This window comes from Geospiza fortis, unplaced genomic scaffold (genome assembly GCF_000277835.1).
Source record: "Geospiza fortis unplaced genomic scaffold, GeoFor_1.0 scaffold80, whole genome shotgun sequence".
NCBI lineage: Eukaryota > Metazoa > Chordata > Aves > Passeriformes > Thraupidae > Geospiza > Geospiza fortis.
Window position 1 is genome coordinate 207774 of NW_005054551.1, and position 15575 is coordinate 223348.

Below are 15575 nucleotides of genomic sequence, written 5' to 3' on the forward strand. Positions count from 1 at the left end.
TCACAATCTTTGGTACAGCAGAAAGACAAAATCCGAGAGCTCCGGGATGGCCCCGGGCTGTCGGTGACAGGAGATTGAGCACCTGGCTGGGGAGGGACACAGGGACATCATGGTGAGTGCCAGCAGGGCCCCACCCTGCTCCCTTGGGTCCCCCAGGGTGTCACCTCCTACTGCTGCCGCCCCAGCCCTGCCCTCCCCACACCCTGGAGCTGCCCCGTGTCCCTGCTGCAGAGGGGACAGCGCTCCCCAGCTTGGGGACAGGGCTCAGAGAGGCCGTGGGTGGGGTGCAGGGGGCTGGTGACCCCCGGGACAGGGTGGGGAGCACCAGGGGATGGGTCTGTGCTGCCACGCAGAGGTTTGGGGGTTGCTGTGGTACCCACGGGATGAATTTGTGTGCCCAGTGGGGCAGAGGGTGGGGTGGGGGTGGCAGCCACCTCCCCCAGGCTAAGAGGGACCCTCTGGGTGCAGGTCCCCGTGGCCAGGGGACAGGGGCTGCAGGGAGGGCAGCAGCCACTTGTGGAAGTTGCTGTGGAGGCAGAAGAGGAAGGTGAAAGGGCTCAGAATTAGGAAGATGCTCAGACTGGGGGTGAGGAGCTGCCACAGCTCTCAGCTCTGCTTCTGCATCCTCAGGCTGTGTCCCAGCTATTTCCACCCAGACAGGAAGGGGACAGTGGCCAGGCTGAAGCTGAACCTCCTGCCACCCACGCTTGTGGCTGTCACCTCCCAGCAGCTGCTCAGATGCTGTCCCCCAGGACGCTCCGCTGTCCCCTCCTCTGCAGAACCTGAAGCTGTTCTGCAGCTCTCTGGAGGACCAAAGGACTCTGCAGCCACGGCCTGACCCCTGCCAGCCCCATCCCCACCCCTGTGACAGTGGTGTGACAAACCTGCTGCTGCTCTGTGCCTCCACTGTGGTTTTGGAGGTTTTTGATGCTTTCTGGGCTTGGTCTGTCTTGACTCAAAAGGTGCCACCTTGGGCTGCATCAGCTCCTTGCTCAGGCTTGCAGGTTCCTTTGTGGTTTAACCCAGAGCTTGAAGAAAACATGTTTTCAAAGTGATGCCACACATAGGGCTGCTCCCCTCCCTGCCCAGAGATACTATCTGAGTGCCAGGAGCATCCTGGCCCTGGGCACAGGGGTGGGGACATGGGGATAGTGCCCGTGGCACAGCTGGGGGTGCTGAGGGGCTCCTTGTGTGTCACCTGCCCCCTTTGGAGCACTGAGGGGCTCCTCGTGTGTCACCTGTTCCCTTTGGAGCACTGAGGGGCTCCTCGTGTGTCACCTGCCCCCTTTGGAGCACTGAGCGGCGCCCCCAGGGGCACCTGCCCCCCTTGGAGCACTGAGGGGCTCCTTGTGTGTCACCTGCCCCCTTTGGAGCACTGAGGGGCTCCTCGTGTGTCACCTGCCCCCTTTGGAGCAAAGTCCCTCGAGCACAGGGGCTGCAAAGGGCACCTGGAAGGTGGAGAAGGGGACAAAAGCTTCTCCCTGCTTGGCAGGAGGGTGGAATGGCTTGGTGCAGGTGCCCTTCCCTGGAGCAGAGGAAAGGACTGGACAGAGCAGGGGATGGAGAAACTGCTGCCTCAAACCTCTGGAAACAAATTAATTTGTGCTCCCACACCCCACAGGGATGTCACCTGAGATGTCACCTCTGTCCCATGGCAGCTCTCTGGGCACCGAGCTGGGGCAACACCAGGGCTTTAAGGGATCCTAATTCCCCTTCATTCTGACCTTTTAGTGAACCCTGGCCCTGCAAACCCCATGAGAGGCTCAGGGAAGGCAGGAACACGCAGAGCTCTGCAGATCGTGACAAACCCTTCATTTAGCAGCCCTGAGCTGGTGCTTTCCTCCCAGCTGGGCTGCACCAGGTGCCCCAGAAGAGCCAGGAAAGCCCCAGAGGAAGAGGAGGTGAAGACACACTCACCACTGACACCTCTGAGCAGCTGGCAGAGAATCTCTGGGTGTCAGCTCAAAACCTCAGAATTTCTCAGCGCAGGAAATTCTCCTTTTGCCTTAATTTGGCCTCGAGCAGCAGCCCAGGGTGGCAGTGCCAGCAGCTTTGGGGTGCTGGGGACAGGGCACTGAGGGCTTTGGGCTCTTGCCACTCCTCTCCTCCTGAAGCCCAGGGTTTGGGGTGAAGCTGGGCAGCTCCTGGGGACCCTGGCAGCTCCCTGGGTGACACCACAGTGACCTGGAGAGGCTGCCTGTGCTTTTCCAGCTGGATTTCCTAGGGGATATTGGGATGAAGGCAAGAAAAAGGCCTTGAAAAGGAAGAGGAGAAGCTCCCTGGGTGATTTCAGGCTTCAAGAGCAGCCCTGGACCCCCTGAGGCCCCTGAGCTGACCCCAAATAGGTGGTGGGACAACACCCAAAAGCCCCTTCAATAGCTAGGTGGGCCTGGCTGGCATTTGGGGTTTGGAGAGGGGGCACAGGGGATGTTTGGGGCTGCAGAGCCCAGTGACAGACACCCCAGGGGGACAGGGCCTGAAACCTTGAGGGCCTGCAGGGAAATCAAGCAAAAGGGGAAGAGGAGAAGAAAAGGGAAATGGAATGAGTAAGAGGCCAGGGCTGATGGGGGAGAAGTGAAATCGGCGACAGGAGCCTGGGGGGTGAAAGAGGAACCGCGGGGGTGGGGGAGGAGGGGCCTCAGCCCGGTCCCTGTCCCCTCCTGGGCACCCTGCAGGGGCCACAGGGCCACCACGGCTGTGCCCACCCTGTCTGTGGGGACACCGAGGGCAAGGGGAGCCCGCTGGGTGGTTTTTGCAGGATGAATTCCTCCCTCCCAGCTCCCTTGTTCACCCCACAAGGCTGAAACCACAGCCCAGCCCTCGGGGCACAGAGCTGGGGACAGAGGTGGGGACAGAGCTGGTGTGACCGTGTTCACAGGGGTCTCAGGTTGAGGGAAGAGACGAGGATCTGACTCCATGTTTCAGAAGGCTTGATTTATTATTTTATGATGTATATGACATTAAAACTATACTAAAAGAATAGAAGAAAGGATTTCATCAGAAGGCTAGCTAAGAATAGAATAGCAAAGAATGATAACAAAGGTTTGTGGCTCGGCTCTCTGTCTGAGCCAGCTGACTGTGATTGGCCATTAATTAGAAACAACAACATGGGCCAATCACAGATGCACCTGTTGCATTCCACAGCAGCAGATAATCAATGTTTACATTTTGTCCCTGAGGCCTCTCAGCTTCTTAGGAGAAAAAATCCTAAAAAACAGATTTTCCATAAAAGATGTCTGTGACAAGCTGGGCACAGAGCTGGGCACAGAGCTGGGCACAGCTGGGCAGAGGCTGCTGGCACCTCCCAGGGCAGGAGGAAGGGGAACACAGGGTGCAAGGAGGATGTGGGGGTGCAGAGGATGCCACCACCACCCTTCCCCTGCATTGCTCTGTCTCACAATCAGTCTGTGCATCAACAAAAGTCCTTCATTGGCCCTGCTGAGGAGCAGGGGGCTGGGGCAGGTCCTGCCTGCTCCTCTGAGGGTGCCAGGAGGTGAGGAGGGCTCCAGGGGGTTGGGACAAACCCCAGTGCTCTGAATTTTGGGATCTGCTTTGCCAAACTCTTCCCTTTGCACATCCTGTCTGCTCCTCTGAAGGTGTCAGGAGGTGAGGAGGGGTCCAGGGCGTTGGTACAAGCCCCAGTGCTCTGAATCTGTCTCACAATCAGTCTGTGCATCAACAAAAGTCCTTCATTGGCCCTGCTGAGGAGCAGGGGGCTGGGGCAGGTCCTGCCTGCTCCTCTGAGGGTGCCAGGAGGTGAGGATGGCCTGGACAAGCCCCAGTGCTCTGAATTTTGGGATCTGCTTGGCCAAACCCCAGGTTGGGGTGAGAGCTGAGCCAGGCAGGGCTGTGGCAGCTCAGGGGGTCAGAGCCAGCCCTGGTGGCCGGAGGTGGCCCCGGCACAGCCGCTGTGTCCCCGCTGTCCCCGCAGGGCAGCAAGGAGCGCTTCCACTGGCAGAGCCACAATGAGCTGAGCCTGGCACAGACACAACAACCAAACCCCCCTCCTGCCATGCTGCAGGACCCACTGTGCTCCTTCGTTGGTAGCCACAAAGCCCCTCAGCCTCACCTCCCCCTGCTCCTGGTGGCAGCAGTGGCATTGTCCCCTGCTGCTGTCACCCACCCCAGCAATGCCCACAGCGTGTCCTGGCTGCTCTGAACCCCCCAAATCCAGGCAAACCCTGGATGGAGCAGGGATGGATCCCTGCAGGGGAGGAGGGGCCACCCCTGGTCCCCGGTGATGCCAGCGCAGGGGACACGGAGCTGCTCCAGCCCAGCTGGCACTGCGGGCAGCACAGCTCTGCAGGAGGATGGGGACGTGTCCCCAGGCCCTGCTCACCCCACACCTGCCTGGGGACATGGCCAGCTCGGTGCCCTGGGGTGGCTGTCACCGCTGGGGACAAGGAGCAGAGCCCCGAGGGGCACACAGGGCACAGCAGGGCCGGCAGCAGGGCTGAGGCTGTGCCCACATCGCTGCACTCCCCCTGGATGTGGGGATGTGGCCCTGTCCTTACAAGGCGATGCTGTCCTGCTGTCCCAGCTGTGACTCAGCCACCTCCCCCCGCAGCCCTGGGGCTTTGCTTGCGTGTGGGGTTGGCTTTTTTTGGGGGTTTTGATTTTGTTGTTTTGGAGGGGAAAAATACCCCACGCAGCCTCTCCCTTCCTTTTTTGCTGTGCTGCTGCACTCAGGGCTCTGTCCAGTCATGACTCAACATCCCAAGCTTCTGCATTTCCCAGAAAAGCTCCCTCTTCCTGCCCTCTGGCTGCTCTCCCCCCTGTTTGGGACACAAATAGGTTATCAAGGCTTGGATAACCCCACCTGCTCCATCTCCTCACCCAGCTGGGGGCTCACGCCCATCCTGCTGCAATTCCCTGTTTTTCCATGCTCTGCCCACACTCAGTGGCAGGAAAGGCAGCAGGGTGGGCAGGGAAAGGCAGGAGCCACCATTCCTCTCCTCTCCTCTCCGCGCGCCCCTCCTTTCCTCTCCTCGCCTCTCCTCTCCTCTCCTCTCCACTCCTCTCCTCTCCATGCCTCAGTTTCCCTGGGTGTAAAATCAGGATGGGCTCCAGATAGAGCGTGAGCAGAGGGCGGATTCCAGGGATGCTGGAGAAGTTTTGGAGCTGAGGGGATGCTCCTGCACCCATCACACTGCAGGGCATGAGGGAGCTCTGGGACTGCCCCAAGTCAGGGCAGCAGGGCAGCTCTGCCTGTGCCAGGCTGGAAATTCCACCCTTGTGCCATCCCTGGACGTGCCAGGGACCCCATAATCACCTTCCTGCCGCCAGGTGGGACCGGGCACTGGGAAGGGGGGACACAGGAAGGGACACATGGCCCTTGACCTGCTGCCCAGACCTACATCGGGCCCGTGCTGATCTCCGTGAACCCCTTCAAGCAGATGCCGTATTTCACCGACCGCGAGATCGAGCTGTACCAGGGCGCGGTGAGGCTGCCCCGCGGGCAAGCGGGGGTTAAATCTGTGCAAAACATCCCCCAGGGGCGTCCCCGAGGGTCCCCATCCTGCACAGCCCCTGCAGGGGTCAGTGCTCCCAACAAGAGAGCCAGCAGCAAATCCTGGGGAATTCGGCTCAGAATTGCACAGAAAGAAACCCAAAGATGGTAAAATGCAGAGAGTGGCTCTGGCCCAGCCCTTCCCCAGGAGGAGGGGGGGTAAAAATCACCATGAGCTGGTGTTTGTGGGAAGAGGCTGATCCCCACATGGGCAGAGTGAGGGGGATTTGGAGAGCTCTGTGCTCAGCCCTGCTGTCCTTGTCCCTTGTCCCTTTTATAGGGTCAGTGTGAAGGGACTGATTACCATATGAGCAGAGTGAAGGGGTTTTGGGGAGCTCTGTGCTCAGCCCTGCTGTCCTTGTCCCTTTTTTAGGCTCAGTGTGAAGAGGTTGATCCCCACATGAGCAGAGTGAGAGGGTTTTGGGGGTTTGGGGGTTGTTCTCTGCCCAGCACTGCTGCCCTTGTCCCTTGCTCAGGGTCACTGTGAAGGGGCTGGTTCCCCTGTGGGCAGTGAAGGTGATTTGGGGAGGGGAGCTGGGGGCTGCCCTGTGCTCAGCCCCGCTGTCCCTGTCCCCTGGCTAGGCCCAGTATGAAAACCCCCCCCACATCTACGCCCTGACTGACAACATGTACCGGAACATGCTGATCGACGGGGAGAACCAGTGTGTCATCATCAGGTACTGGGGGACACTGGGCCACACCTGGGCTGTCACTGCCTCTGGGGACACCTGTCCCCACCAGCCCTTCTCCCCAGCCCGGGGTTTCCCAGCTGAAGAGTTGGCTCCTGGGCTCTGGGGTGTCTGGAGGGACCCTCTGGGCCACAAGCACCAGGCAAGGCTGTGACCAGGGGTGTCCCAGGCAGGGACAGAGCCCCAGAGCCTTGTGCAATGCAGCTCTGCAGGGCAGTGTTGCAAGGGAAATGGTCAGGATGTGGAGCAAGGCTGGAGACTTCCCTCTGAGGCTCCCAAGTCCCCCTCCTCCACTTCTAAACCCAGTGACAACAAATTCAACATCTCCTCACCGAGCCACGCTCTGCTCACACTGATCCCCCTGGGCAGACCCATCCCAGATCCCCCACAGACCCACTGTGGGGGTGGCACAGTCCCCAGAATTCACTGTCATCCTCTGGTCCTGCTCCAGGACCCACCCCAAAGCCCCCCCAAGGGATGGGTGGTTCTGGTGGGGCCATCTCACATCTGCTCTGCTTTGCCCTTTGCACAGTGGAGAAAGCGGAGCTGGGAAAACGGTGGCAGCAAAATACATCATGGGCTACATCTCCAAAGTGTCTGGCGGTGGGGAGAAAGTCCAGGTGGGTCTGTTGTCCCCCCTGCCACTCGTCATTTCACCCCCCAAGTGATCCTCACCACCCTGGTCCCCAGCATCCCCCCGATGGGGGCTGGTGGTGGCACCCGGAGCAGCCGCTCCAGGACTGGGGCCACGCAAAGCCTCAGGTCTGTCCCAGGCCTGGAGTGGGACACAGCAGCGCTGAGCCCTGCCCTCCTGTGTCCCCAGCACGTGAAGGACATCATCCTGCAGTCCAACCCGCTGCTGGAAGCCTTTGGAAATGCCAAAACTGTCCGGAACAACAATTCCAGCCGCTTTGTAAGTGCCAGGGTGTGACGGTGCTCACAGGGGTCCGAGGATGAGGGAAGAGATGAGGATCTGACTCCATGTTTCAGAAGGCTTGATTTATTATTTTATGACATATATTATATTAAAACAATACTAAAAGAATAGAAGAAAGGATTTCATCAGAACCTAGCTAAGAATAGAAAAAGAAAGAATTATAACAAAGGCTTGTGGCTCAGCTCTCTGTCCGAGCCAGCTGACTGTGATTGGCCATTAATTAGAAACAACCACATGAGACCAATCACAGATGCACCTGTTGCATTCCACAGCAGCAGATAATCAATGTTTACATTTTGTTCTTGAGGCCTCTCAGCTTCTCAGGAGAAAAGTCCTGAGGAAAGGATTTTTCATAAAAGATGTCTGTGACACCAGGGCAGGTGCAGGGGCAGCGCTGCAGCAGAACCACTGAACCAGCTGAGTTCAAAGTTGACCTTTAGATCAAGTCCAGCCATTCCCCCAACACTGCCCCAAGTGTCCCCAAGTGCCACATCCAGCTTTTCAATCCCTCCAGGGATGGTGACTCCACCACAGCCTGTTCCAGTGCCTGACCACCTTTTCAGTGGAGGAATTTTTCCTCATATCCAATCTAAACCTTCCCTGGGGCAATGTGAGGCCGTTTCCTCTGGCCCTGTTGCCTATTACCTGGGAGAAGAGACCGACCCCACTGGGCTCCAACCTCCTTTTGCGCAGCTGAGGGGGCAATGAGGTCTCCACATAAACCATGAAGTCCTCACCCAGGGGTTGCACACCCCACTAAGCTCCTGGTGTGGTGGGGAAGGGCTTGGGGGGAATGAGGAACCCCTGAGGCAGGGCCACAGCTCTGAGCAGGATCCGTGCTGGAGCAGGGCAAATACTTTGAGATCCAGTTCAGCCGGGGCGGAGAACCCGACGGGGGCAAGATCTCCAACTTCCTGCTGGAGAAGTCGCGCGTGGTGAGCCAGAATGAGTGCGAGCGGAACTTCCACATCTACTACCAGGTATGGGGTGGAACTCTTCTTCACTCAGGGTTGCCAAAGGTGGAATTTTTCTTCACTCGGGGTCACCAAATGTGAAATTTTTCTTCTCTTGGGGTCATCAGATGTGGAATTTTTCTTCACTTGGGGTCATCAGATGTGGAATTTTTCTTCACTCGGGGTCACCAAATGTGCAATTTATCTTCACTCAGGGTCACCAGGTGTACTGGTGTTCTCAGGGGTCCCAGGACGAGGGAAGAGATGAGAATCTTGACTCCATGTTTCAGAAGGCTGATTTATTATTTTATGATATATATTATATTAAAAGAAAATCATGTATTAAAACTATACTACAAGAATAGAAGAAAGGGTTTCATCAAAAGGCTTGCAGGGAATAGAAAGGAATGGAATGATAATAAAATCTTTTGACTGGCCAGAGAGTCTGAGACAGCTGGACTTTGATTGGCCATTAATTAAAAACAATCACATGAGACCAATCAAAGATGCACCTGATGCATTCCACAGCAGCAGATAATCATTGTTTACATTTCCATTTCTGAGGCTTCTCAGCTTCTCAGGAGAAAAATCCTGGCAAAGGGATTTTTCAGAAAATATCATGGTGACAGTATGGGGGTGGCCTAGAGCCACCAGGCTGCAGGGGGGACCAGGAGCTGGCTGACCACAGCCCCCTGTCCCCTCCCAGCTCATCCAAGGGGCGTCCCAAGAGCAGAAGCAGAATTTGGGCATCATGAGCCCGGATTATTACTTCTACCTGAACCAGACAGACACCTACCAGGTGGAGGGCACAGACGACCGCAGCGACTTCCATGAGACCATGGTGAGTGCCTGGGAGGGAGGGGAGTCCCCAAAAGCCCTGGGGCCAGGTAGGGGCTCACGGGGCCTGTGCACCCCCAGAATGCCATGCAGGTCATCGGCATCCGTGGTGAGGACCAGCAGCTGGTGCTGCAGATCGTGGCAGGAATCCTGCACCTGGGCAACATCAGCTTCAGGGAGGAGGGCAACTACGCCCGGGTGGAGAACGCTGACTGTGAGTAGCCACAGGGGACAAGTAGGGGGAGCCTGGGAAGGAGTGGCAAACTGGCTGTGTCACAAATCCCCTGGCAGAGGAGGGAAGCAGCACCAGCACCAGGCATTATAATTGCTATCTTAACCACACGTCCGTCATCCTCCTTCCTATCTCCCCTATAATCCTTACCATTATCTAAGAAACTTAGGATTGCCTAAACCGAAGGCCTTCAAAGCCTTAAACAAGAGTTAAACCCTCTTAGTTTCTGCTAAAGTCCGCAGGCCATTACCGTGCATCCCCTAAGTGCAACTCAGGTGCTTTAATTAAGCTAGGACCTTCTAATTTACTAGACAGATGGGCTTTGATCCCACAATACTATAGTTAACAGCTATATGCCCTAACCAACAGGCCTCTGCCTAAGGCTCCGGTACATAACAAATGCACATCAATGTGCTTGCAGCTCACTATGAACTTTGCTTGAGGCAGCAAGTAAATGGCTCAGCCAGAGCTTGATTAGCCAGGGGACAGATGCCAGGTGTCACTTTGGGAGAGGTGTCACTTTTCCCTGTCACTGTCCCACTGCTGTCCTTCACACTTGGTTGGGGCCAAGGGTTTCAACCATGGCCAGAGCCAGGTGGGGACAACACAGCCCTGACCAGCCCCGCTCTGCCCAGCCCTGGCCTTCCCTGCCTACCTGCTGGGGGTCGACCAGGAGCGCCTCAACGAGAAGGTCACCAGCAGGAAAATGGACAGCAAGTGGGGCGGCCGCTCCGAGTCCATCACCGTCACCCTCAACGTGGAGCAGGCGGCCTACACCCGGGACGCGCTGGCCAAGGGGCTCTACGCCCGTGTCTTCGACTTCCTGGTGGAGGTGTGTGGGCCTCAGAGGGTATGGTCACCCCCTGCTCCAGGAGATGGCCTGGAGCACCGCCCTGCAGCCAGTTTGTCCCCTCTGTCCCCGCAGTCCATCAACCGGGCCATGCAGAAGCCATATGAGGAGTACAGCGTCGGGGTGCTGGACATCTACGGCTTTGAGATATTCCAGGTGTGTGTGGCTGGGAATGTCCTGCCCTGCTCCCACAGCAGGGACAGCACCTGGGTCAGGTGGCCCCAAAAAGGGTCTCTGGAGTAGCACCCAAGCACTGCTGGTTGGGTTCCCCACGACGAGGCAGAGGAGCTGAAGGAGCTGGGGTTGTTTAGCCTGGAGAAGAGGAGGCTCAGAGGTGACCTTATTGCTCTCTACACCTGCCTGAAGAGAGGTTGGAGACAGGTGGGGTTGGTCTCTTCCACCAGGCAGCACTGACAGAACCAGAGGACACAGGCTCAAGCTAAGTCAGGGAAGGTATAGGTTGGATATTAGGAAGAAATTTTTCACAGAAAGAATAATAAAGTACTGGAATGCTCTTCCCAGGGAGGTGGTGGAATCACCATCTCTGGATGTGTTTAAAAAAAGACTGGACATGGTACTTGGTGCTACAGTCTAGTTGAGGTGTTAGGGCATAGGTTGGACTCGATGATCTTAGAGGTCTCTTTCAACTTCATTATTCTGTGATTCTGTGATTCTGAAAAACAACCCTGAGGTTTTTGTGCTGACCCAACCAGCTCCTGGCCACTTCCCCAGCCTGGAAAAGGCCTCAGCAGGGTCAGAAAAAGATCCTGTGCTGAAGAGCTTCTCATCTCAGAACAGGGAAGCAGCAGCTGGGTTTGGGAGCCTTTTGGGGGAGTCTGACAGCAAAAAGGACAGGACACAGACTGGAGAGGACACAGTCTCCAGCTACGTCAGGGAAGGTATAGGTTGGATATTAGGAAAAAATTTTTCACAGAAAGAATAATAAAGTACTGGAATGCTCTTCCCAGGGAGGTGGTGGAATCACCATCTCTGGATGTGTTTAGAAAAAGACTGGACATGGCACTTGGTGCTACAGTCTAGTTGAGGTGTTAGGGCATAGGTTGGACTCGATGATCTTAGAGGTCTCTTCCAACCTCATTATTCTGTGATTCTGTGAGCAAAGGACAACTCAGCACCATTTTCTCTTCCATCTTTCACGCAGAAAAATGGCTTTGAGCAATTCTGCATTAACTTTGTGAATGAGAAGCTGCAGCAGATCTTCATTGAGTTGACCCTGAAGGCAGAGCAGGTACAGGGGGCTGGGCTGGGGGCTGTGGGGCTCTGCCAGCACCCCAATTCCTGCACCCCCCTCCTCCCCAGCACCACAGCTGGAGCAGAGGGTCTGCAGCACATCCCAGGGGCTCAGGGCCCACCCAGCTCTCCCTGTGCTTCCCCAGGAGGAATATGTGCAGGAGGGGATCAAGTGGACACAGATCCAGTACTTCAACAACAAGGTGGTGTGTGACCTGATAGAGAACAAGCTGGTGAGTGGGGTCTCCTCTGCTAGGGAGGCTTTTTGGGGAGCAGAGGCCCCAGGGAATGGGGCTGGGTGGGTTGTTGAGATGCCAAGCAGCAGAGAATCCCAAACTAGTTTGGGTTAGCAGGAACCTTAAAGATCATCTTGTCCCACTATCCCAGGGTGCTCCAAGCCCTGTCCAACCTATCCTTGGCCACTTCCAGCACCCATGCGAGGGCACCAGCACTTAAGCTGTAGCTCAGCATCAAGCAGCTGTGACCAGGTGCAGGATTAGGCCCTGCCACACCCATGGCTCCCCTTTCCTTGTCACAGAACCCTCCTGGGATCATGAGTGTGCTGGATGACGTGTGTGCCACCATGCACGCCACAGGCGAGGGCGCCGACCAGACCCTGCTGCAGAAGCTGCAGGCAGCCGTGGGCACCCACGAGCACTTCAACAGCTGGAGCTCAGGCTTTGTCATCCACCACTACGCTGGCAAGGTGGGTAGGGCACCCCAAAGCCCCCAGCCTGCACCCCACAGCCGCAGCTGAGGTCCCCTCCTGTCCCCAGGTGTCCTACGATGTGAACGGCTTCTGCGAGCGCAACCGGGACGTGCTTTTCACCGACCTGATCGAGCTCATGCAGAGCAGTGAATAGTGAGTCTGGCAGTGCTGAGGCACCCCAAAAGGGCTGGGGAAGAGGGCAGAGTTCTCAGCATGCAGATCTGAAAGGCTGGTCCTGCCTTTGTGGGTTGGTGTGCTCAGTCCTGCATGGCCCCATGGGTACCAGGGGCATCCCAGGGTTGCAGGGTTGGGCAGAGCAGGGTCATCCACCAGCTCTGCTCCTGCTCCTGCTCCTGCCCCTGCTCCTGTTCCTGCTCCTGCTCCTGGGGATAGTCAGGGAGAAGGCACTCAGCTCCACAGTAGAGGATTTCCCAGCTGGCCTCAGCCCAGGCCATGCTGGCAGCTCTCACCTGGGGACTGTCCCCTCCCTTCCAGCGGTTTCATCCGGATGCTTTTCCCAGAAAAACTTGATTCTGACAAAAAGGGACGGCCGACCACAGCAGGCTCCAAAATCAAGGTGTGTCCTAAGGGCTGCAGAACAACAGCTGCCTCTGGGGAGGTAGCAGGGGCAGTGCTCCCACCACCCCCTTTGATGCTACAGAGGTCGATCCTTGCACCAGAAACAGGCCAACGACCTGGTGAACACGCTCATGAAGTGCACCCCACACTACATCCGCTGCATCAAACCCAACGAGACCAAGAAACCCCGGGACTGGGAGGAGAGCAGGTAACAGGGAGCCCACAGAGCCCAGGGAAGGGGACCCAGCCATGGAGATGTGGCCAGGACCAGCTTTCCTCCAAAAACTGCAGCCGTGGGCTGGTTCTTCTGAGCTGTCCACTAACCCAGGGAAGCACGAGGAGCGTGTGAGGACACATTGTCCTCTTTAGGTGCACCTTTAGGTGCCCTCCTAATCTGTCATCATCCCACGTTGCCCCTCCCTGCTGTACAGGGTGAAGCACCAGGTCGAGTACCTGGGGCTGAAGGAGAACATCCGGGTGCGCAGGGCAGGCTTTGCCTACCGCCGCCTCTTCCACAAGTTCCTGCAACGGTGAGTGGCCACTGGCACGGGGCACACAGGGCCCACAGTATCTCCTCAGGAGGAGAGGAGGGTGTGGGAGGCCCTGGCACAGCTTCACAGGTGAAGAGAGTTGGGGGTGTTCAACCTGGAGAAGGGAAGGCTTGGGCGAGACCTTAGAGCCCCTTCCAGGGACTAAAAGGAACAGCAGAGGGATTTGGGACAAGGCATGGAGGGACAGGACATAGGGAATGGCTTCCACTGCCAGAGGGCAGGGATGGATGGGATATTGGGAAGGGATTGTTCCCTGGGAGTGTGGGGAGGCCCTGGCACAGGGTGCCCAGAGCAGGGCAGCGTCCACAGCCAGGTTGGACATTGGGGCTTGGAGCACCTGGGACAGTGGAAGGTGTCCTTGCTGTGGCAAGACTTGGATGGGCTTTAAGGTCCTTCCCAACCTGAACTATTGTGGGATTCTGTGAGCCTGCTCTGTCCCCACAGCTATGCCATCCTCACCCCCGAGACGTGGCCGTCGTGGCGCGGGGACGAGCGCCAAGGGGTGCAGCACCTCCTGCGCTCGGTCAACATGGACCCAGACCAGTACCAGATGGGCAGGAGCAAGGTGTTCGTCAAGAACCCCGAGTCGGTGGGTGGCCCTGACTCCTGGGGGGCACTGCCCGTGGCTGGGCATCACTGGGGAGGGGTTTTTGGGGTGTCCTGGCTCAGCACTGCCTGTCCCTCGCAGCTCTTCCTGCTCGAGGAGATGCGGGAGAGGAAATTTGACAGCTTCGCCCGGGTGATCCAGAAGGCCTGGCGCCGGCACGTGGCCATCCGCAAATACGAGCAGATGAGAGAGGAGGGTAAGGCTGGGCAAGGACAGGGACAGCGCCACCCCAGCAGCCCTTTTAGGGTGCTTTTCACTAGGACCGCCCAGCTGGGAGAGCAGCAGCCTGGCTCCTAATCATGGCACTAATGGTGATTAGGTGATGGAGGAACCGGCTCATGAGTTGTTGGGAGTCTTTTCCCACTCTGAAAGGAGAGCAGGGATTTCCTGCTCCTATTTCCAGCCCTGGGAGCCTTGTGCTGTCTCACTCTGCATTTCATGGCCTGCACAGGGATGGAGGGGAGCAGCTGGGATGAACTGGTGTTTGTGGAAAGAGGCTGATTCCCACAATGGCAAAAGGATGGGACAAGCCACTGACCCCATGATGGGTTTTCCCACCCTCCCAAGCAAGAAGGAAAAATCAAGGAGGAAAACCCAGAAAACAGCTGGGTCCATCCCTCCCTCCCACAGCACGAGGTTTTTGAAGGCAATTAATAGGTTTCAAAACCAGCCAAGCTCAAGCAGCTGGGATTCCTCCCATGGCATAAAACAAGCCCCACTTCTTGTTGCCATGATCTGTGTGACATCTTGGGGGGGCTCTGAGCCACCAGCACTCAGACCTGCACCTCTTTGGGGTCCCTCCCAGCTGCCAGCATCCTCTACAACTTCAAAGAGCGGCGCAGGAACAGCATCAACAGGAATTTCGTGGGGGATTACCTGGGCATGGAGGAGCGGCCGGAGCTGCGGCAGTTCCTGGCCAAGCGGGAGCGCGTCGACTTCGCCGACTCCGTCACCAAATACGACCGGAGGTTCAAGGTGCAGGGACACACCTGGGGCTGCTGCAGGTCCTGGTGGCTTCCCTCAGGTGGGATGTGTGTTTGTGGGGTTTGTTCCCCCCAGCAAAGCCCCCTCACCCCCTTTCTCCTGCCCTTTCCCAGCCCATCAAGCGGGATTTCATTCTCACCCCCAAGTACTTCTACCTGATCGGGCGGGAGAAGGTGAAGAAGGGGCCTGAGAAGGGGCAGATCAAGGAGGTGCTCAAGAAGAAGGTGGAGCTGCAGGCAGTGAGCGGCGTCTCTCTGAGGTGTGTCCCTTACCAGGGGCTCTCCCCATGGTTGGGCTTCCCCTCTCTCCATGCCCTGCTGCTCCCCAATCCCTCATCCATGGGGGCATCCAGCCCTGAGGAGGAGACTCCCCATGGGTGCTTTGCAGAAGCCAGGGAGTTTTCCAAATTGCCCTCCAAATTTCCTTGGGGTGGACCCAAGCCCTGTGGGGTCCCCAAATCCCCCCCAGCCCAGCTGGCACCAGCCTTAGCCAGGTTGACACCCCTGGTTGCCCCCCCAGCACCAGGCAGGACGACTTCTTCATCCTCCACGAGAATGACGCCGACAATTTCTTGGAGTCCATCTTCAAGACGGAGCTGATCAGCCTCCTGTGCAAACGCTTCGAGGAGCTCACCCGCTCCAAGCTGCCCCTCTCCTTCAAGGACACGTAAGGATGGAGGCCAGGAGAGGTGACAAAGCAGGACAGGGTCCTGTCACCGCAGCCTCATGGCTTGTCTTGCCCCCAGAGTACAGTTTCGGGTGAAGAAGGAGGGCTGGGGCGGCGGTGGCACCCGCAACGTCACCTTCGTCAGAGGACAGGGCGACGTGGCCGCCCTCAAAGCTGGAGGCAAAACCCTTACGGTCAGCATCGGGGATGGGCTCCCCAGG

General features: G+C 57.5%; 1 protein-coding gene across 1 annotated transcript in view; it reads left to right on the forward strand.

Annotated features, from left to right (window-relative positions):
• The first annotated feature begins 3762 nt into the window (after positions 1-3762).
• Positions 3763-15575, forward strand: part of MYO1F (myosin IF) — a 13778-nt gene continuing 1965 nt past the window's right edge. Inside the window, exons 1-23 of the mRNA XM_005429502.2 lie at positions 3763-3825; positions 5352-5441; positions 6092-6186; positions 6731-6818; positions 7022-7111; positions 7984-8115; positions 8795-8929; positions 9007-9139; positions 9793-9989; positions 10083-10163; positions 11170-11256; positions 11405-11491; positions 11797-11964; positions 12035-12120; positions 12463-12544; positions 12648-12754; positions 12978-13076; positions 13542-13686; positions 13786-13900; positions 14510-14679; positions 14802-14947; positions 15208-15354; positions 15434-15575. The exon at positions 15434-15575 is cut by the window's right edge and continues 21 nt beyond it. Coding sequence (XP_005429559.1) covers positions 3763-3825; positions 5352-5441; positions 6092-6186; positions 6731-6818; positions 7022-7111; positions 7984-8115; positions 8795-8929; positions 9007-9139; positions 9793-9989; positions 10083-10163; positions 11170-11256; positions 11405-11491; positions 11797-11964; positions 12035-12120; positions 12463-12544; positions 12648-12754; positions 12978-13076; positions 13542-13686; positions 13786-13900; positions 14510-14679; positions 14802-14947; positions 15208-15354; positions 15434-15575 — 2685 coding nt within the window. The remainder of the gene's footprint in view (positions 3826-5351; positions 5442-6091; positions 6187-6730; positions 6819-7021; positions 7112-7983; positions 8116-8794; positions 8930-9006; positions 9140-9792; positions 9990-10082; positions 10164-11169; positions 11257-11404; positions 11492-11796; positions 11965-12034; positions 12121-12462; positions 12545-12647; positions 12755-12977; positions 13077-13541; positions 13687-13785; positions 13901-14509; positions 14680-14801; positions 14948-15207; positions 15355-15433) is intronic.